At 38.1% G+C, this 24,078-nt stretch overlaps 2 protein-coding genes across 2 annotated transcripts; one reads left to right on the top strand and one right to left on the bottom strand.

The window, feature by feature from the left end:
* Positions 1–219: 219 nt before the first annotated feature.
* Positions 220–6,757, bottom strand: LOC135466423 (leucine-rich repeat-containing protein 72-like). The gene is made up of 9 exons (XM_064743880.1): positions 6,730–6,757; positions 6,354–6,427; positions 5,508–5,577; positions 4,100–4,295; positions 3,640–3,729; positions 2,922–3,077; positions 2,704–2,740; positions 435–2,187; positions 220–330 (listed from the first exon to the last, which is right to left on the bottom strand). Exons 1-8 carry the CDS (start codon positions 6,751–6,753, stop codon positions 2,022–2,024), a joined length of 813 nt encoding a protein of 270 aa, XP_064599950.1. The 5' UTR covers positions 6,754–6,757; the 3' UTR covers positions 220–330; positions 435–2,021.
* A 9,990-nt stretch (positions 6,758–16,747) lies between these two features.
* Positions 16,748–21,908, top strand: LOC135467332 (dual specificity protein phosphatase 3-like). The gene is made up of 3 exons (XM_064745102.1): positions 16,748–16,881; positions 18,782–19,005; positions 19,917–21,908. Exons 1-3 carry the CDS (start codon positions 16,748–16,750, stop codon positions 20,189–20,191), a joined length of 633 nt encoding a protein of 210 aa, XP_064601172.1. The 3' UTR covers positions 20,192–21,908.
* Positions 21,909–24,078: the final 2,170 nt, after the last annotated feature.

Here is a 24,078-nt window from a genome sequence, read left to right as displayed (position 1 = left end):
CATACATCCACAACTGTCAGGGCCTAGGTGACAACATAAGCCTGGTCATTTTCATACATCCACAAGTGTCAGGGCCTAGGTGACAACATAAGCCTGGTCATTTTCATACATCCACAACTGTCAGGACCTAGGTGACAACATAAGCCTGGTCATTTTCATACATCCACAACTGTCAGGACCTAGGTGACAACATAAGCCTGGTCATTTTCAGACATCCACAACTGTCAGGACCTAGGTGACAACATAAGCCTGGTCATTTTCATACATCCACAATTGTCAGGGCCTAGGTGACAAGCCTGGTCATTTTCATACATCCACAACTGTCAGGGCCTGGGTGCCAACGTAAGCCTGGTCATTTTCATACATCCGCAACTGTCAGGGCCTAGGTGCCAACATAAGCCTGGTCATTTTCAGACATCCATAACTGTCAGGACCTATGTGACAACATAAGCCTGGTCATTTTCAGACATCCACAACTGTCAGGACCTAGGTGCCAACATAAGCCTGGTCATTTTCAGACATCCACAACTGTCAGGACCTAGGTGCCAACATAAGCCTGGTCATTTTCATACATCCACAACCGTCAGGACCTAGGTGCCAACGTAAGCCTGGTCATTTTCGTACATCCACAACTATCAGCACCCAGGTGCCAACATAAGCCTGGTCATTTTCACACATGCACAACTGTCAGGGCCTAGGTGCCAACGTAAGCCTGGTCATTTTCACACATCCGCAACTGTCAGGACCTAGGTGCCAACATAAGCCTGGTCATTTTCACACATCCGCAACTGTCAGGACCTAGGTGCCAACATAAGCCTGGTGATTGTACTTGAAGTTTTGTGGATATAGCTGGCATACACATAGAGCTTGCTCCATTTGACTGTTTCGCATGTGAGAATGTTCATTAGTTACTTTGCTAAAGGTTAGTAGTTTACTCTTGGCAACTCCACCCATGGAACCAGTCATCCTCATGTGCTGCTTAAAATAGCACTGATTGTATATGGGATGTCATATAAGATCTGTTCATCTGTCTGGGTTATAATTGATGTAAACTACTGATTGCTGACTTATCACACCATACTACTACTGACACAAACTACAAATCATGTTTGGGAAACAAAGGCAAAGAATGTTCTGAGCATTGAATTTTGAGAGAGGGAAAAACATCAGCATGTGCTGGTAGACAGAGGTTCTAGGACCTGTTTTACAGGATACAGTGTTGTTTGCTCTAGTAATTCAGTGTTCATGACAGACATTGTTGTAACTGCATTAAGCACAGCTTTGGTCCACACAATGATTTTAGTATCAAGTCAGTGTAGGTGATCGCATGCTAAAAACTCGTGAAGTAGATAAATGGTTGTCTTGGAGAAGTAACAATACAACAGGGTTTGTCAGAGCCAGGGGAAATATGTTCATTTGTATTGAAACCAGGGGTCACTGTTCACTGCTGTAGAGGTTTTTGTATTGAAATAAACGTGAAAATGGCAGCTTTGGCTTTTTTTCACTTTTTTTTAATTAAACCATTGTTTTCATACAAAAGCTTGCATGTATAAATGCCATCTACAAAGAATATATCACAATCTAGCTCAATATACAACTTTACCTTACAATCATACATTTACACATAACAAAGGCATTAACAAAACATTAAATTGTTAAAGCATTAAACTTGTATATGCTTCATAGAGAAAGGGCACACTGTAAGAGAATTGTACAGATATGATTTCTGATGTTCCTTTTAGACTAATATCACAGATGTAAGTCTGTAAATTGCATAATTATAAATTGAAATGATGAGGTTGATGAAATATAAAAGTACAGATTCCCCCTTGAACTTGGTTCACAATTGGTCCGTGTACACAGACATTTTAATGTCCTGTCCAAAAACCAGCAAGTAACATTTATTATTCATGTACTGATGAATGGATGTACACTGAAATCTGTAGAAACAAGTATTAAATGACCATGGTGGGACATTCATGTGAAATTAAACTGTAGTAGACACAGGCATGGGACAGAGATTATCTGTACACATGAGTTATGAGCTCCGGGGACTCAAATGGCTTGTCTGCCATTCTCCGTTCTTGTATTCGAGGAAGCTTTGTCCAGTCGAAATACGTGAACAGGGAAACCATGTTCTGTGACCTCCTGGCCAGGACAGCCTCTTCCTTGCTGTCAAATGGTGGACTACAACAGAAAAGCGTGATTAATATGGGACAAGTTCATTTCTTTATTGATCTCATTGGTGTATTTATCTCTTTTGGTGTTTTGCATTATACTCAAGTATATTTCCCATATATTTCCATTTTTTGCATCGAAAATGAATTGTAGCGCACAACATCAACAATGTATCGTGTTTCAAATCCAACTCTTGCGACTCAATCTCATCCTTTATGCTAGCATGTTTTCCGGGAAGGGAAGAGCGGTGGGGTACACTGGGCTCTGCCTAGCTTTCCTAAACTTGATCACCAAAATATAAGTGAAAAATTCTTGAGTGTACTAATCAGATAAAGTAAGTAAGACGTTAGTGTATAATTGTCCTTGCTGTCACTTTACACTGTGCACATTTGTAACTTGAAGGTATTAGACAATTCGCTAGTAGTGCACCATTTTGGAAGGAAACACTCTGGATATGTTACAAAGGTTTCTCGTGTAAGACACCGTACATACACATAGATTCAACATTTAAATCATTGTACTCACTTGTCTCGATAAAAGCTGTTCCCCAAATACGTGGTATCTAGAAAAATAAAAAAAGGCAGGAAATTACAACTAGATGAATATTATTTCAAGAAAAATAAACACGTTTGAAACAGCTTTTCACACATCTAATAAATGAGAAGCAGGAGGTGAAATGTTAAGTTAAATGTATTTAAAAAAAAAAAATAAGAAAAATGCTCGAGAACAGTAGTTGAACTTACCTGCAAGGAAAACCCTGGGGAGATAACTCTTGTTCTGATGTGATGTCTTACTAGGGAAGGGTGGAGCTCTCCTCCCAAAAGCTATTGAGCGGCTGACCACCTGACTGCGTTCACTGTACATTGCCTTAGCTTCCTTCTGTTCTTCTCGGGACACCTCTGTGACCAATGTAAAATAAATCAATACACATATTCCGTGAATAATTCTAGTTCAGAATGCACACTCCACAGCACTCTGGAAAGCAGGATTCCAATCCATCTGAGGTTTCATGTTTAGGTATTCGAGGTTGTGGCTGTCACAGTATTAGGCCAGATTCGTATAGAAATTGGGTATGAAACTTACAATTGTTTGGGGTTTTTTCACTTTTATGTTGAAAATACACCTAACGGAAAATAGTTTTGACATTAAAATTTCAGGATAAACAAATACTTAAACCAGTGTCACAAGTCTCTTCTCGTACTCAGTATGAACAAGCTGCAGGATTGCTATCACATCCTAAAAATGCAGCACACTCTATGGCAATATGTTACACCTTGTATCACGTATTTTGAAAACTTTCCCACTTGAGTGAACTTGTCTTTGCTTCCTGTAGGGCTCTATATAGTTTCCAGATCTTATCATATCTGTCACAAGTAAAACATTCTTAAATACAAAGAAAAAAAAACCCAACAAACAATGCAGAACAGTTTTAAATCTGATACAAATTAAACCAACACTCACCTCTTCTGTCAAGCAACTCTAGTTTGGGCAAATTCTTAATCACAAATATTCTGTAATCTGGTTCTTGTGCAATGGGGTTATCAAACAGATCTGAAAATAATGAGTTAAATATCAATAACTTAGATGAAGATTATTACAAACCAATGCAACCTCCGATGTTTCCGCAACAAGCAACCACAACCATAAGTTTTGGTTTCTGCTACAAAATAAAGTCGACTGGTTCCTCTGATCATAAACCAAACCTGTCTGCCATTGTATAAAATGCACAATTTTAATTAAAAATGAATCCTATCAAATCAAATCAATGAAATAAACCCTGTGGTGCTACATTACTGAAGTACCAGATCTTGTAGCACTGGCCTGATCAAACTTCTCCCATTAATTATTCATGTAATTGTAGAATTAGGTTTAACTTTCGCCTGCATATATATAGCACATAATTTTAACATAAGTGACCTACTAAGAGTCTTGAGATTGCCCATCTTGCTGAATTCTCGGATGACACCCTGTAGATCTGTCAGTTGATTATTATGTAGCATAAGAACCTGTAAACTTGTGAGGTGTTGTAAGGCACCAGTAATTTCCACTAGCTGGTTGTTCTGTAAGTAGAGCTCAGCGAGACGAAAGTTCTGACTGAGGCAAGATATTCTCCTCAGCTGAAAAAAGAATTAAATAAGGGATAAGTTAAAGATAGTGCCATTAAAGAGACTATACATATTTTAGACATTTCTTTTGGTAATCACATCACATTTTCTATATCTACCAAGAATAGATGAAAATATTGCCTATCACCACAGATCAGACTGGTATTTGCACTACTTATCGTGAAAATAGTTATAATGCCGCTCGCTTTATAAATTTTAGGAACTTTATTATCAATATTGAGCAGTGATATTTGTGTAGATGAGGTTGATATTTTGAGAAAGGTAATTAGTTGGGCTATTTTAAAATAACTGAAAATTCACATGGATTTGTGCTGATTGATTTATTTGTCAAAAATTTCCAGTATGGCCTCTTTACATGTTATAGCTAACCATTAAAAATTAAAATGCCTAAGATTAGTTCTAAGTGTTATATTTTTGAGACAAAACTACTGTTAATTTTCTGTTAGCCAGTATTATCACTCATGATCATCTACACATATAAAGCAGGAGCTCAATCCTGGCCTTGCTGTTTTCCCCAGCTCTCATTATAATCAGTTCCTGTGGCCTGCATTAAACAGTCAAAGGAGCTCTGGGAAATGTTAGGGAAGTCTTACATTTGTAAAAGACACTTCCCTGACACCAATACAGCTTATAAATCTGCACTTCACACCATGGAAAGTTAGTCTATGCCTTGCCAAAGCTAGGTTTGTGCTTTACTCTAGGCACCCTGGTTTTCTCCACCCATGAAACTGCAGACCATCGTATAGATGAAAAGTCCTTTTGTGTATGGTGCAAATCTATCATCACATTAAATAAATAATTAAATCATTCTCATATCTACTCATACTTTTTCCTAAAATGCAGAACACAAAAATCTATTTAAACAACTAAAATAACCAGTACAGAATGCAAGAAATCAACTGAGAAATACCAGGTGCAAAGTTAATTTAATATCATGACCTCATATCAAGCCCAGGTCATCCCAAAGATAACTTTCTATCATGTAAATATTTATAATTCCAGACACATGTCATAGTTTCATTTATATTATCCACCTCCTTGTTATTTCACAATGATATAAATATAATTTAATACATTTCACACCTTCACATTATATTGGATGACCTAAATTTTTTGGCAAGGTCATCATTCTGATGAAATCAAAATATCAAACATTTTGACCCCTGACCATATATAACTTTAAAAACTTCCAATACGTCCTACCTTGTTTCCATTTAACCAGAGGTATTTCAGATTCCGAAATCTTGCTAAGTCTTGTATGTCTTTGATATCCCTGAATAGAAGAATAAGTACAGTTGCACATGCAGTGAAGTGTGTGTATCATAGGAAATTGTGAGAGGTGAAGAACAACAAACAAAATATGACTTCACACAAAAACTATATATGTATCCTTGTACATTGACTGGTAGACTGAGATATATATTTTTGTGTCATATTCATAGGTGCTCAACCCTAGTCATTTGCTGAAGTGGTCAGGAACAGACTACAGTGTGAGTAAGCACTCCATGTACCTGTGGCTGGTCAAATCCACCTCATTTATGTAGCACCTCCCCTTCTCATCGACACACATAATTTGTGGTGTTAATCTGTTTCTCACCACTTCGGCAAATGGTGGGGTCTCTGACTAGAGCTTGAACAGCCAAGATAATGGCATATCCAAATATTTCTAAATCTACTTGTCAGTGTAGTTGGGTTGACAAATATTTCACCAATAACTACCACCAAATAAAGTTCTAAGTACCCGCCATTGGTTCACATGTTTGATAACGCTCAAAAATTCCCAGTTGCGTGTGCAAATATAAGAAATCCCTTTTTTCCAACATGCACTGTGCAGACCAGAATTTCTCAGTTATGCAATCGGGCACCTTACAGTCATAAAGGCACTATTTAATAATTACCAGTACCAGGTACTTAATCTTTTCTTCCATTTTATACTTTCTATTGCCGTCATAATGCAATATTTTAAAAGCTTACGTTGACATTAATTTAACTCGGTGAAGCATATTTAAGCCTTCAAGATTGGACTAAACTTATCACAATTTCACTTACCTGTTTGCAAGATAAATTTCACGCAAGTCTATGTCTCTTTTGGTGCCTTTCTTATCCATCTGAACTTTTATCAGCTGAAAATGGAAACACGTTCGTTTGTTTACATGCTATACAAACCAGGCACTTGTTACTCGTGGTATTTTTATTCAAATAGAATCAACATTGAGTCAAATGACCAATGGCCGAGCTCGGCTTCAGGCTGGCGTACCTCTACCGTAGACGATTGTTTATTTACAGAGATGGCTGTTTCTGAAACAAAAAACATTTCAAACTAAAAGAAATTTCTGCATAAAACCAACCTAATCCAGATTGTTGCGATGTAAGTGTACATCAAAAGAAAAAGAAATAAACCAGGATTTTCATTATAAAAACGAACCTCATCAACTTTCGTGGCCGCCATTTTCTTGTTGCTACAATAAACTGTACAGAGCTAATCGGCATTATGAAAGCCACGACATCGTAGATAATATTGCGGAAACAACACAGCATAAGTATCTTGGAATGTTAATAAGTGTTAAATTTAAACCAAAATATGGCCTACATTAAACACAATCACAGTTAAATAGTTTAGAACCAAGAGTTTCTGTTAGTACGAAACTACCGCGATGGAGGGCGCTAGCTGTACGAGGTAAGTTTGTCAACAGTAGTAACACCCCTGTGTGCTCCAGCACGAAGGACATCCATTTGCCATTGACACGCATTGTAGAGGCTGATCTAAAGTAACAATTAGTGGGCCCAATAAAAAATTCTGCTTTATTGGTATTCAAACACGGTTTTGAGGTTGAATCATATATATATGCATATATGTGTGTGTGCACTGACGATTTTTGAGCTATTTTATTACTGACTTCAGGCTTTAGGAGTAGACTGATTCTATGCGATATGACTGTGTTTTATAGTTCTTATGCACTTGATACAATCAGAAGTGTAAAACAGCCATGCTGCATAGAACAATAGGTCTGCCGTACCTGAACGGACCGCATTATCATATATGTACAATCTGGGGCCTAAGTGTGTTATTTTCAGTGTCTTTCAGAGAGTCTACAGATTCTATATATAATCTCAATAAATTGCAATGTAAATTGCAGTGTATGCATGCACCTACAATGCGGTCCAATGGCGATAAGTGAAACTTGAGTATAGGCCTGATTATATAATACGCCTACGCAATGAAAGTAAAACTAAAAGTGAAACCAACTTTAGCCTGTATAACTGGATTTTTTGTTAGTTCAAATGAGTGGATGCCTATAATTATTAGGCCTCTGAGATGCCTCTAGAACCCAAAGACAGGCACAAGAGAGCCTATATACATGTACACCATTTGTGTAAGGCATATTGCCAATAGACTTGTTTGAACATAGACACAGGGCTTGTTGAAAGTGCACACATGCATAGACCCATTAACACGGTTTAACGGATAATTTCAAACTTGTGACATTAACTTGAAATTAATGATCATCTTTTTGCCTTACCTTCTGTCAAAGAGAGGGTCTAAGTTAAATTAAGATACAGGTTTAGTATCCTCATGGGCGGTGAAACCGGGGGGAAGGGGGATGAAGACACCCTTGTGTTGAATGTTGTTCTGGAATTGGGCTGCGATTATTAACGTAAATTTATGGTGGATGATTGCTTGGTAAACCAATGTCTGCTTAGACGCCCTACATCAGTATAAGAACCAAAATTGCTACGTGAAAGGTCAGAAACTTTCGGGGCCTTGGCAGCCCTGGACCCTCACTTGTGTGGCTTGGATAATGCACAGTTGTGCTACCTTGACCCCAAAAACTATACAATAACGTGCTGCCGAAAAGCCTGTGTATCCCGCCTTAATTCAAACTGCATATCTGGGATGGTGGGTGGGGGAAGTTGGCAGGAGGTCCTTACCACCGCCACCATCCGCACCCCCACTATCTCCAACAGCTCCGCAGAAAAAAATGGTAGACCTACATGGAAGAAATAGAAATATAACATGAAAAAAATATGCTAATAACAGAATTTGCCTTTTTTTATTCAGCCATGTACATATTTTTTTATTTAGTTCGATCATAACATCAGTTGAGAAATATTCACACATAGATTTTTGCAAGTTATTAAGAAAGATGTGAAATAAAATGTACGGCCTGAAGTGATTTTGGTTAAGACTTTAAGGGTTATCGGTTGGGGTGAAGCAAATTATTGAACTTCACACAGTGTTAACATTTCTCTAAAGAAAAAGGTGTTTTAAACAGGCATCCTGTGTCAGCATATTTCAGGTAAAATTGAATCTGAAAGTTGCCAAAATATAAAGGGCTTGGTTATTAGGCCTATACAGATATGTGTATACTTCACGAAACTAGCCAAAGTTTCTTCTATATAGGACATTTACTCTTTATCACAGAATTTCTTTGGTGCCTCTATTGTTTAATATAGCTCCGCGGCACCTCTAGCTAAACAGCGATGTGTGTTGCGATCCTCAACAAGCTTTGACATCTGAAGAAAGCATGCTTTATTCTCACCGTTTTCTGTAGCAGTACGGCATAATCCATGTTTGATTTTTCTTCTCTGTGCCTGGTTAAATATACAACTTTGGATACTGGTACTATACCATTTTTAGTTAGATTACATTTTGAGCTCTTTTTGTCACTAAACTCATCACTGTACAGCCATATAACATAAGCAACCCGCATGCATTTTATAAACGATTTAGCCGTTTGATTGGTGTTACGAACTGTGTAGCCTACTCACGTAATTTTCAAAGATATAATGTTAGTAACGTGTGTTGGTCGTTTCACGCACTAAAATACACATACATTCGCCACTGGAATTTTACGTGGAGTTTGACATGATTTTGTACTAGCACATCGAGCTGGATTCTGTAGTGTAGTACCCGTATACGGCTTGATGGGCTAGATTTGTCAGTGCATTTTTAATGCCTCTGTACCACGTGAAGCTATAAGACATTAGGGGTGCTGTTCGATTTTGCATGTCAATTTGAGCTCGTGTACCCAAATGCAGCGTAAGCGTTAATATATATGAAGATTCTGATTTCGCCAACCCGAATAGGATTTCATTGTTTACGTCATGTGTATATATGCATGAAATCTTTACAGCGCATGACCTACATGCTGTGCTGAGCGACGCGCACTCTAGGAGGGGAACCCCCCTGCCCCGCGCGCTCGAACAAGCGCTACGAAAGGGGATTTCAGCATATCTATAAATAGCCATGACGACAGCTTGGCAGAACTGAACGCTATCGTCATTGCGACGCTTAGCACAGCAATTCTGCAGTCTGAAAAGCCACTAACCCGAAATTATCTCACAAGGCATAGTTTTTTGTCGATTTCAAACGGCTTAGTACTACCAGTTAATGTTTGTGACACTCGCAATTAAGGCGGTGTAAGTATGAGCTGGACACTGCATGGGGATTTTGCTTCAGAGGAAAACTACAACTGCAGTGGACGGGGGCTTCTGAAGGAGTTCCCCAGCTAAAAATAGACATGACATTATCTTTACGAGATTGTCTGACTTGGCAAACCTCCTGTGACGTGATTTACTAAATTGTGTGAAACCGTCGCTGGATCACTTGTGTGGAGTTCTCGGTAAGACACGGATCGTTCATGCAACAAATTACGAAAGAGCCTCAGACAACCACAGATCAAGCAATCGAGTGCCTGTTCTATATATGCATATAGACCATGCAACAAGATTTCAGGTATTGCACCATGCGATCGAGAGCCGTGTTAGGACGCAGGTATACCGATGTCGGCAGTAATTGCTACAGAAATCGCCTAACTGGTCATGAATTACAACCCGCACATACACTGACAAACGCGGTATTCAATATGAATCATCTACAGGAAAGTTTACCCATGGAAGTAATTCACGAAAGGCGGCCTGGCCTTGGGAGCCACGACAGTCCACTAACAGCGTGTGAAACAGATGTCCTCGTTGGCACACCAGTATATCAAGCAGACATGTACCCTGGCAGGGATATTGGGTCCACCAGAGAAACTGGTGAAATTAAAGATCTGGACAATAATTTCTTGAGCAAATCAACAAACAGGAACCATATTGTAAATGGAATCCTGTCCATTCTCAGTCGTGATCTGGGGAACTCTGATGAAAAGATACCTGTACACCAGTCCATCGGCCAGGCAATAGGGCCTCTGCATGGACGAGTTATGGGCACACCTGACTGGTCGCTTCCTAAACGGTATGGATTAACGGGATCTACATCAGCGAGCAACGGTCCATTCTTTGACTCAGCTCTGCCACCCCCCTCAGCACTGTCGAGTGAACCACCCGCCCATTTCAACGTGAAGCCCTGTGTCCGAGGTACCTCTGGAAGCACCCCAAGTGAACGGTTCTTTAAGACCACAAAGCCGACTCGGCCCACAAGGCGACAAATGACAACACGGTATGGCTCCGCTGCGAAAATCTGCGATTGGTTTGGTGAATTCGCAGTATCAGATGGGCATCCACAACGAAGGGTTAAAACACAGGAAAAAGTTATCTCAGTTAAAGAAACAAATGCAGACGTCCGTTGGCTTATCTGACCCTTACACTAACGCAGACCACATGGAACCCTTGTCAACCAGCCCAAAACCGGTCGGGATCAACTCTTAACTCACCGAGAAGCAGTCAGCAAGTTCTCACCATGATTTCTCACAATCTCCATGTAGGTGGGTGCCCTCCTACCCCGTGGATCTGAGGAATGACAACTTCTGGCGGCACTCACAAATCGAACTGCCCAGCCCTGGGAGCTATGAGTGTGACAGCGCTTACTCAGGGTCGGACAACGACAGTACGGCTTCTCTGTGAATCTTCAGTCTGGTCTTCTGGACATATCGCCTCAAACTGAAATCTCTAAATGGTCACTGTTTTATCAGGTTAACTGTTGAAGACTCTCAAGTACCAAGAATATATACTCACATCTTTTGTCTTCATTTCACGAGAGGAGACCTGCTAAAAGCAGGTGACCCATGTGAAAATAGGATCGATTCATGGAGTGAGGGGAAAAAGGTGCTTTATGGAATTTAAATAGTGCGACTAGAATATAATGACTTTGTTGCGAAGGAAAGAAAACACAGTTTATTCATCGATGATACCATTTGTTAACAGATCCGTTTAACTTTTTTTTGAATTAAGAAAAGATATTGTTTTGTGTATTATTTGATAAGAATGGGTCTGAGTATAGGCATTTCGTTTCAACTAGCAACTACATTGCATACAACTTTTTTTTCGTTCTGAGACCTTTTTACAACTTGCGGAGGAAAGAATATACACTGTCTTCAATGATGATACTGTAAGTACAAATTAGAACTGTTCAGTGTTTTTAAACATTAAGTAAGATTGGATTTTTTCTGTAATGTGTATACTTTGAAGAGTTTTCAACACCATGGCTTTGGTAGATCTTTTCAAAACAAAGACTTTTGTAATGCTCATGTTAATTTTTTACCTTGCTGTTAATGAAAAGCAAGTGGTTTTGTATATTTATTTGAATTTTCGTATAGTCTGTGTTTGTTTTGTATAGTATATGTACATTGTCATATAAGTTTTTAGGTCTGATGTTTACGAACCATGCAGTAATGCACCAATCATGGTACTTGGGCTACATGTATACTCTATAACTGGCCAATATATGCAGTGTAAAGGTTACCTTAACGTAATGTAGAATAAGTGTAAACTTTAAATCTTGTCCCTCGAGTCATGTACATAGAAATATTTGTAACTCGCTGTGAAAGGAATGCTATATGTTAGATTGTTGAGCCAAAATGCGCACGTATTTTATGTTATTTCTGTACAGATCTGTTCGCTATTATTTAAGTTTATTTTGGTACTGATTTTGGTAATTTTAGGAATCCCATATAGGTACATACAGCTTGTGCGTTCCAGTTGTCTGAACATATGTTATTTTATTATCAGCAATAGCTATACATCATGCATCTGCATAGGTGTGTGTTGACAAACGTGCATCTTAATTATTGGTTCATCGTGTAACCTACCATTTTATGTACAAAAAAAGGATGTAATCTGTCAAACATGCGGATATGCATTTAATTTATAATGTATATATATGTAGGTCCTATGTACATGGTGGAGCAAACGTAAGCAGTTTACTATAGAATTTGTTTTCATTTATTTTTAACATAATTTTAATCATTTAAGTATCATGTATAATTTTCATGACACCACATTTCCAGGGAAATGGATTGAACGTGAAATGGATCGATTTAAGAAAGTGTTTGGAGGAAGGTGGAAGTCAGTTCGAACACTTGTTGTAAACTGAAAATTCGTATATAGTAAATTGCCTATGGGTCCAGACTTTTGCTCCACCCTGTATGTGTGCTGCATTTCTCTATACTCTTCATGTTAGAATCAGCCTTATGTTACTAGTATATGATGAAATTAAATCATGTATTCATTGACTATATTACCAACCCATAAAGCCATGAGCACGTCTGCATGTTTTGTAGAGGGTGAAAGTAGGCCGTACATGTATACAGCTTTGTTAACGACCTTCGTTTTCGAATAATATGTGGGTTTACTTGGAAGTTTGAATATTTGCCAGTTTGCAAACAGCGCGTATGCCTGTCATAAACCATTATATGCTTTGTATTACATTCACTAAAGTGGAATAAAACATTCTCAGTGGGTATTTCTAGTAATTTTTTATTGCGTGTTTGTGTGGGTGTATGTAGTTTATAAGCATATCCAAAACATGCTACGTGACCTTTATACATAGACATAAACCGTTGTCAACTGAATATTTATTCGAATGTTAGTTTTAACACACCAAATACTCAAGCTTTTATTTCTTTAATTTTATTATGGTGGGACAATTTTATGGGTGAGGAAACCGGAGTGGCCAGAAATAAACCAATTAAAGCACTGACGTTTGGCAAGATACCGACGAACTTCTCCACGAGACATATATACAAATGGCAAAATGGTGGTCTTCATCGAATGTAAGTTTGCGCCAATGACCACAGGCTCGAGCGCTGTCGACTGCCCATGTACGAGCGTACCGGCACTGAGAATTGCCTGTCCAAGACCGGTATTGAACCCAAACCAGTCCGCTGAATATAGGCGTTGTATACATATACAGACCGCCGTCAAATGAATCGGCTGGATGCATGTCCCCTCGGTCAATTTAATGAGCTTGATATATGCAGTCGATCCTAAGCAGAATCAACATCAACAAGTGGGGAATCTTTTTGAATTTTGTCTTGTTGAGACCCAGTGGGAGTTGATCATAAGAAAGGCGTTTGTTTGCCTTCACACTGTAAACATCATACTTACTCTATGTGGGAAGGTTGGGGTGGTGAGCGAATCAGCGATTATCAACATGAATGAAAAATATTGATAAATGATTTTTTTCTCGCTTAAACGTTAATTTAGCCCCAAAAGCTGTATAAATGCACGAACACTTTTGATACAGCTTAAAGGCAAAACCGTTAGTCAGAATTTAACTTTTAATACAATTCGCACTGGCTCTAACAAGTGGAACATTTGAACAACTGGGCGCTGTATACTTGCGTTGCCTGCTCTTTACGCTGTATACATGAGCACCGAGCCGAGATATTGATATAGGTTTATAATGCGTTCAATATCACCAATGTTATATTCTGTGGACACTCGTTTTGGAGCCTGGACATTTTAACCACTTGACCGCCGCAGTGTCTTTATTAGTATTATTTATTCAGTTATTTGTAGTTAAATTTCAAAAATCAACAAATTCGACAAGTAAAAGATACGTGAAATGCAATTTAAATCAGAACTCCTCACATTATCACGAAAAAAAACTCTGTTGCTTGGATAACGGCACGTGGATAAAACAACCTACCCATATGTATGAGCGCAACATTCTTTTAATACGTAAACACATGTACTGTATTTGTGGTCGAATTTGTCGATGATTTATGGTATACAGAAGATAGTTCATGTTGTAGTGTTCTATTGAAATGCTGAAATAACCTTGGCATACCGTAAAACACCCACGAGGGAAAAAAGACTACACTGCTGGCAGATAATAAGGGTTAGAGCTAGGATTCACTGTACACCTAACATATGTGTTGTCTTATGTGCTTTCCGCCAATGTTTGTTTGGCCCAGTAACTGTAACTGTTTCGTTGAATCCTTGATCGAGTCACACCCTAAGACTTTAAAAGAGGAAGTTGTAACTGCGTTCAGCATGAAGGGGATAGTCCAACGACTGGTTGACCCGTATCAGTATAATGGCTCTGGCGGGGCGGCTTAGTTGCCTTCAGTAAGTCGTCCCAGTGAAGCAGCACTAAATAAAAGAGCGGTGGAAATCCGTCCTGCAACAAGGAGGCACATTACACGTACATGCACCCTAAGGATTCCTTCGTCGTCATTTTGACTGAAAAATTGTTGAGTACGACGTTAAACCCCAAGCACACACTCACTCTCGGTTACGTAATACAATGTCCTGTCATGATCCCAGGCCTTGTCACCGGTGACCGTCAGTAAAATTTTAGCGGTGTTATAAAACATCTTTCGGCCTTGAAACAAAACAAGCTACGTGATAACTTAATATATACCGGTATATTTCAAATACACTCAAGATGAATATAATTGCATTTATAAACACGTGACAGTGTTTATATGTTTCTTGTTAAGTTTTATTCAAACTACTGTGGGGTTGTTTCGAATTCACTTAATAACCCGGATATGTGCTGGCAGATTAATTACACACCTGTTATGTCATTCTTTTCGAGGAAAACCCCAGAAAAGTACCGCCAAATGCGGATCTCCCGCTATATATATATATTTTATCCATGTATATGTATGAAAAAGCAGGACATAAATAATTGCTTGTATTGATGTTGTGGACAAAATATGACACATCGAATCATGTCACTGAGCGTGAGCGGTTTTGAGATAAGGGTGTACTCTGTGTAGCGTTTGGGGTGTTTGTTTTTGGGGTGCTTTACTTTGTAGAATAACAAATTCTACTTTGCCACGTTTTGTGTGATTGAATGGTATAAGGTTTAATATTTCAGCCATATTTTGTATAGAACATGTATAGAACAAGGAAATGGTTGTCTTTCCACATAAGAGTTATAACACCAAAAACAAAACTAACTTTAAATAGATGCTTTTTAACCAGCTAAAATAACACAAAAGACACAGTTAACATTGTAGGAAATAACATAAAATGCTTTGTTTGAATGCAATTTTCTTAAAATATCATTGAATACACTTCCTTTGAAACTACCATAAAAGTATCTTTTAAATATGCTTACATGTAACTAAAGCATCGCCAGCACCTATCTCGATTGAAATACATGATCAGATGGCATAGCCATGCACCATCGAAGACAAGGGAATATGTTTGTGAAGGGTGAAAATCTATAATGTGATCACCGGGCCTACCGTAGGTAGAGCTCCATAGGTTAGTCCGCCTTTACGTCAAGCTCGTCTCGTATATAGAGGGCTGAGAGTGTATTCTTTTCTTTATATGAAATTTGCATCTCTTTTTTTTTTTCGTCATCTGCCAAAATGTTCCATTCTCAAAACAAGCGAATGCTGACTGGCTTATATAAATAATTACTTGTTTGTATTTCATATAGAAATAAATTATATGATTAGTATCCAGATTTATCATTTACTCATAATTAGCTACCCCTGTACATATTGTTAAATTGAGTGTAAAAAAATGTGTTAAAAGGTACATTAATGGTATGGACTACTTTGAGTGAGAACTTGAGATTACAAATATAGTCACTAAATTAAAAAACTTAAGACTAACGCTTTTACTTCTTTCAACTGTTCTCTGAATGCATTGACTGGGTGAAAATTATATTTAAGGTTTATACCTAGAAAATACATAATAGCTTATTCAAGTTCTTTGTGTACTTGACTAAGTGTGTTTTGAGTAACTGTTGTATGTTAATATACCAAGTTAACTGGACGGACCCAATGTAAGTGACATTGTAGTATTGTAATCGTTATGGGTGTGAATGCCCTATACATATATAGGTATATTTGCAACTGTACAAAGGGAGTTTGCCGCTCAGATGTTATTTTTATAAAATAGTTTTTTTAGTAGGTGCAAGCATGCTGTATTCACGAGGACCTTACACCACACAGTCACATTAAATTGATACCGAGCGAACCAGTCCGTTAAAATTTAATCAAGCATGCGTACAATTTATCTGGTAGCGACTTTATGCTCGCCTAGATCAAATATGATGTCGAGTTGCCCTCATGGACACTAATTTTGTTCTAACGAGTCTAAAAACTGTAAAAACTCTACACCGGTTTCACTTGGGTTTGCTAAAAAATAAGATACATACTTTCTGGTTGCACGACCTACATGTAGTAGTTCTTGAACTTCGACTAATTTGGTTAATACAGGTGTTAGGTTTGTGTGTACACAGGTGATTACCAGCCATGGAAAAGTCGGACACTTGTGCCTGCACCCCAGAGGAATTACTGGACATCATCACGTTCCCCTGCGGGGGCCTCACCATGTTACCCGACACAGCTTGTGACCACGTGCACCCAAACATTATAATCAGCGAAGAGTAAGTTCTGATTTTTGCTATCATTAATGTCACAGTAACTTCTGACACTGTACCTGTGACAGCTTACTACCGTATACACCTGGTCACACAGGTGACCGTAAAGCGCTGTTCGCGTGCTTGAATCCAGCTCTTGCAGCTTTGGCTGCTTTAAGTGAGGAGGTTTGTCAGGTACCACGCCGTTGTCCCTCGAGCCATGTACATAGAAAGAAATGAGTATGGTATATTCATTTATTTATTTCATTCGTGTAAACGCTGTATACTCAAAAATATTTCACCTATGGCCTACGATAGCGGCCAGCATCATGGTGGGAGGACGCCGAGTGTGATATGAATAAGTAGTACATATTCTTTTAAAATATAAAGCATCCTGATATAAATGTGCTAGCGGTATATGTACACAGTAGACTTCTAGAGAACTTCTAGGAGAATTAAAACATATTTAAATTAAATTTAAAATAACTTCTGTAAGCCTAGTACAGATTAGATTATATTAGATTATATTAGATTAGATTAGATTTGATTACATTATATTATATTATATTATATTATATTATATTATATTATATTATATTATATTATATTATATTATATTATATTATATTATATTATATTATATGGTTATGTTATTATATGGTTATGTTTATGTTATGGTTATGTTATGGTATGCTATGTTGTTATGTTATGTTATAATGTATGTGCCATATAGTGAAGATACTCAAAATACTGAGTTCGTCAGAATGCATTTCTTCGGAGCTACTTTACTAATCTATTATACCAATCAGTTCAATAGATGAACTGTAATGGATTTTTTTTGTTGTATAGCAATTCAAACCTAGACAACTCCAAGCTAATTTATGGTTGAAGCTGGTTTGTAAAATCAGTCATGTTTTCGATGATGATGATTGTGGAGGGGGGTGAAGGGTGGGGTGGGGGGGATTTCAGCCATTTTGTTTGTTAAAAAGAACACGGGTAGTACCTAAATCCGTCCTGGCATGCAATGCTTATGTCTAATGTCTAATGATGTGCATCCTTGGAATTGGAGGAAATGTGCTTATTTATAGATTTATAGCTTTGTGCTTTGTTGATGGGTATCAGTTTTGTTAATATTTTTCGCCGTTTGTATAGTAAGAAAGGCAAAAGCTTTTAATCTTATAGGCCTAATGAACTTTTGCTTAAATTCTTTCAATCTGGGATGGTGTAGAATCTTGAAAATCCAAGACGATAAATGTTCTTCTCATTGTCATCGATACAGCTTCTTTACATGTAAATCGATGGATGATGTGAATGATCGTGCCATTCAAATTTGATGACCTAGTTTCTCTCTCCTCACCCTTCAAGGCGACGAACAATTCAGGGAAAACAGCATGGTCTTGTATATGAAATGGGCATTTTGTATACATATCCTAGTTTTCCCTAGACGACAAATGTTATGCCCATTTTCGTGGGTACAGCCTCTTTAGATGTAAATCGATGAACATGTTACGCAATTTTTTTTAAATTTTGTTTTAATGTTTCTCTAACCTCACCTATCAAGCCGATAATTCAGGATGATAATTCAGTTTATCATTGCTGTTATTTTAGATGGAGCAAGCGAATGGGTATTCTGTTAATTGGTTTTGTGAAATAGCAATAATAATTTCCAACACAGCGTGAAACACGTACCAACGGAGAACTAAGAAGTATTTAAGTGAAAATATAGTCCCAATGGAAGGAAGAAATCAAGATGTACTCATGTAAAGTGAGGCAAATAGTTTTTAATGATGCTTTAAAGAGCCGCTGGGAATCTTCTCTTACATAGGTGCGTAAATTTAACCAATATTCAAATCGTGAATAGTTATCATTAATGAACAGTTACGTTTTAATTGCAGCTGTCTTTGATTTCAACGTGATCTGTTTTCAGAGGCATTGCCCGGAATATCTCCGTGTTGAGGAGACTGAAGGTAACGCATGTGCTGAATGCTGCGCACGGTCCTCAAGAGTTCCAGGTGAACACAGACCCTGCCACCTACACCAAAGCCAGGATTAAGTTTCTTGGAGTGGACGCCATGGACTTTCAGAATTTCCAGCTGGCGCCGTTCTTTGAAGAAGCGGCGGAATTTATATCTGACGCTGTAAAAAGTGGCGGTATGTATGTCTTATACGAATGTATTACATTTAAGTCTGTGATATACACACAGCATTGGTTCATATTTTGATTAAATTCCCATTTATTTCGTTTTTTTTTTAAATCACTGTGCAGCGGTTTCTTTCTTCTGACGTAAAATCATGTAAAATTTTGATTTGGTCGAATGATCTCATCTGTTGGTCGAATGATCTTATCCTTTGGTCGAAGGATTCTATCCCTTGATCGAATGATTGTATCCCTTTCTGCTTTTCAGGCCCTCATTTCCCCTTTCTTCTCACGCAATCCTCGGTGGTTCAAAATTCAACGTATAGATTCGAAAACGCGGAAACAGGGACCTGTTTCAGCTTTTAAAGTGCTTATTTTCCCTGCCTTCACACGCAATACTCAGTGGTTCTAAGTTCGACAGACCATCCGAAAGAAACATCCGGCATCCGGACCTTGTTTCAGTTTTTCAGGAAGAGCAGTGTTACAGTGGGCCTAATTCTATGTACTTCAGTGTATACAATTTTTATTAGTTGGCAACCGACCATTCTTGTTGGACAGGTGCGTTCTTTGTAACGTACGAAAATAATGCGAATAGTAATGGGAAAAATGAAAATTCTTGCCGATGTAGCTCCATATATCAAATATATACATGTGATGTACCCTCAATGATGTACCCCAACGCTACTGGGTACACATCACAGCTGCTGGCATAAGAAAATCCACATTTTGACGCTGAAGCTATTCAAGATCTTTAGTGGTTGCTTGCATAGCTTGTAATAGAACATAACAAAAACGTAAAACCACCAGGGTTTCAAAGGCTCCAGTGCTTATTGGTCACAGGGATGTTTGGGGCTGAATAACGCGCAAAACGTTAATACCAACACTTATGGAACTCCCCATCACAACTTACTTGTATATTTGACAGGTCAGGTACTGGTACACTGCCGTCAAGGGATTAGTCGGTCAGCCACTTTGGTCCTAGCCTACCTCATGCTGAAGGAGGGCATGCGCGCCAGGGATGCTGTCAGGGCCGTGCGGGACAAAAGGAACATATGCCCTAACGACGGCTTCTTGCAGCAGATCTGCGACCTTGACCAACAGCTATTACAAAAGGGACATTTCAACAACCTACCTGATCTGGCAGAGGGAAAATCAAACGCCAATATCGAAGTGGAAAACAAAGGTGGACAAGGTCAATGAAGGTCGTAACGATCTCCAGGGAGTGTGGAATTTCTGTGTGCTAACCATTATATTCAACGTGATCTTTCTCAGGGGTTAAAAATGTTACTAACTGAGAGTGAAACCTATACGTGATTTGCATTTTTCCAAAGAAAGACACCAACAGTAAAAGGAAGACCATCTCAGAACTGTTCCAGTAAAAGTGTCGAATTTCTGGTATGTATTTAATGTATGCCTGGAAGTAGACAGCAAAAATGGACGTCCCGGACGAATAATCGCAAGTCCAATTCCACAAAGAGACGCTTAGAATATCAGACAACTAAGAAGTTATATAAAGTTCGAAATTAGGACGGAAACGTTCAAAGAAAAGTTTTGCAAAGACCAGTTCGGTGTGCGATGATACAAATCTAGCGGGCTAAACCTTGTAACTGGAAGGTTAGACCAGTGCGTGTATATAGTCACCAAAAACAAGTATACGTGTACATATTTATACTCATTATGTCCACGTCTTGACCTTGGTAATGTAACGAATGTTTCTGCTGTATATGTGTCTGTAAATTGGCGTGAAATATTTTCTAGACTTCTACAGTTTATATAATGGGAACTCACCAAAGAAACGGATTTCAAAGAGACTCATCTGCATGAGTTGAAGTGATGTGCCAGTAAATAAAACGTTAGATTAGCTCTTCGGCAAGTCTCTTCAGTGGGAACTTATTATTTTTGTTTCTTATTTTATTTTGTAACGTCTTTTCTAATAATTGTAATAATATCTTTTTTGCAAAATAACAAAACACAGTCTTCTATATTCAGTGATGTATTGTAAACAAAAAATCTGTTTAGAATTATGGTGCAACAGGTCTGAAAATAACTTTTGAGTCGTGGGCAGCAAGCTACAAAACCCATTTAGTCCATCTTGTGACTTGCAGTTTCTCTATGTGTTATTTGCATTTTCGGTTCGTGAAGTCACGATGAACTGTTTACTCCTGACTAAATGGGAGTTGATACCTGATAATGTTCTAGTCAGGCTGCTTATTTTTGCAAGCTTGCCCTGACAGTCTAATTTGAACACATCAGATGATGACTAAGTTGTTCGCAGGTATAATGGTTTAGGATTCACATTAGTTTCATCGTTCATTGTATCATACTTGGAGTCATTGTTTTCTTCTTGCACAGGGTCCTTGTTTCCTTACGGGCATGGTGCTGGGTACCGGGTATTAAAACGGGAAAGCCTTTTAGACGCTTTTTTGTTTTTGTTTGTTTTAATTACTCTTTGCTCTACGTTTAAAGGTTGTGTACTTTCTACTACAGAAGCTTCATCAGCGGGCACCCAACTTTTGAGAGATGTCAAATCGCTCATTTTTGTTAAAAAGAGGTTTGTAATTCTGCACCATGTGAATATTTTGGTCAAAATATGTACATTTGACTAGTGGAGTTTTTACATCTGTTAATTACAACTCTTCGTTTGTTTTAAAAACCAGCTCTATCGAAACTGCGTGTTATTTGAAAGATATCGTTACACGAAATGATCTGCCCAGTACTTACAGAAATGCATATATATTTTACATTTTTTCAGCCTTATTACTAATTGCATTCTATTTACCCGAACGAAATAATAATGATATATATAAAAAATGATACAAAATCGACTAGTATTTTTATTGGGTTATTATTTAACATATGTAGTTATGAAGATGGGAATGAATCTGATTAATTAGTATATCTTGTTCCTCTAGTTAGACATTTCCTCACTCCTCCAAGTAAACTCTGAACTTATTCGCCTTTTGAAAAAGTCAGGTGTATGTATTTTATTTAATTTAACAATGGACATAAAACATGATTAGTTTACAAGTTAAAAGAGCAGATCAGCTTTGAATTAAGTAAAGTACACATTTGAAAGACTGTTTCATGCTGCCTCCATATATGGTGAATAAAATGCAAAATTAATGAGGACAGAGCTTATACGATGGATTTTGGAATCAGCTCGAACAAGCTGAAGATACTGACATCACAAAGTCTTTTTTAGTTGCTATAACCAGGCTGTATTATTTATTCATATATTTGTTTGATTGGTGTTCACCCCGAACTCAAAGAATATTTAACTTATACGACGGCGGCCAGCATTATGGTGGGAGAAAACCGGGCAGAGGCCTGGGGAACAAGTTCTAATAGCGGCTGTATATTTCTACATGAAAGATAAAGATATCTATAGCATGTATGCTTGGGGATTTACGTCGTATTAAATGTTTTAGTCATATGACTAAATATATTCGTTGTAAAACATTACGTTAAAAATCTTTAAAAATCTTTCCAAGTATCATGAACTCGACTTTGTAACACTGTGTACTTTGTTTACTGGTGGTCTGATCGTTTAAGCTCTTCCAGCAAAGTTTGCAAGTTTTTTCCCGCGTAAATGAACACTGTTAACACTGCTTCAACAATCATCTTTCCAGAAGCCATACCGAAATGCTGATTAACAGCGTTGTAAATAAAACACATATGGAAACAATGCCACAGGCTATGTTAATAATTGTCATGATGCATAGTCTTGTTGTAGTACAAAGGGCGTTGTGCTTGAGTATTAAAATTAAAGCACATGTGACTTTATGATCAGGTGACATCATGCCTACTCACAGGGACAAGGGGAAGCGGTGATCACGTGCCTCTACAGGAAATTCCTATACTACCCGACTATATATAGGTCAGCATATGCACAACAGTTATGGTGACAATAATATTCTCGATCTCCCTGCATGTTCTAAACTGACCGTTATTTTCATGCAATCAATTGCGTGTGTGCTACATTATTACGGTATGAAACTGCAACCAAATAAATAAATAAATATACTGATACAAATACGTTAATTTAATTTCCCTGTATGCAGGTTTAACGTGGCTTCTATAAAACTGCTGTGGTTATCACGTCGGTGTGTCTTCGTCGCAGAACAATTACAGTCAGTCACATTTATATGTATAATAGCTCGTTGCCATAAACTTATTAAGATGTCACTGCTCACTATAGAGTGTTACGCCATGCAGAAGAGTCCAAACGTGACCTTTTGTATCCAGTCATCACTGACTGTGACACCTGACAGTCGATCATCCTCACTGTATGCTGCACTCTTAACACCGAGACACACAAACTGACGATCTCTGATGCATAGTATATAATTCATTGAACATGGATAACAACGGCCTCTCATCATACACAGTATATCTACGGTGGGGTGTTGTAACCATTCAACATCTGTATAAGTTGTATTAGTCATGCATTAACAGGGGCAAGTGTATCTAAAAACGTAAACATTCAGGAAAAGGTACTATAAAACGAAGAGTATGGTACGAAGAGTATCACGAACACAGAGAAAGATATTCCAAAAAGAATGCGAATTTTTTTTTTTAATCTTTAAAGCATATTTATATTTCTTAATAACCCCTCTATTTTAACCCATGACCATCCGCCGCTTGCTGGAAGACATTCTCACGCAACACCGGAGAGGAAGCCAGCATGACCTGGACTTAGGACACAGTGATCTCAATGTGGAGAGGCTCTGGGTCAGTTAGCTATAAGCACGGTATACTCCACTGAAGCCCCCGTAGACTATGGAAGGGGATATCCGCCAAAACTTCATGCGTGTAACTTTGAACGTTGCAAGTTTTACACTGCTGTGTAAGTCTGCAGCTTCTGTTATGTGTCTACCGACATTCGGCTATGTGGCTACCGAAATGTGGGTATGGTATGTGTCTGTCAATGGTAAATTGAAATAACAACCGCTCCCGAGTCAAGAATTACATTTCGTTTCAGCTGATGTCCCATGTTTGGACGTAGTTGTGTGCTCTTTTGTTTCTTACTTCATAAGAAATATTTTCTATTGGTGAAAGGTAAACTTATTAGACTGTGTTTTAAAATT

The sequence above is a fragment of the Liolophura sinensis genome, chromosome 6 (assembly GCF_032854445.1).
Source record: "Liolophura sinensis isolate JHLJ2023 chromosome 6, CUHK_Ljap_v2, whole genome shotgun sequence".
Classification (NCBI taxonomy): Eukaryota; Metazoa; Mollusca; class Polyplacophora; order Chitonida; family Chitonidae; genus Liolophura; species Liolophura sinensis.
Note: the sequence above shows the minus strand (reverse complement) of the source record. Positions and strands in the feature narration are given on the sequence as shown.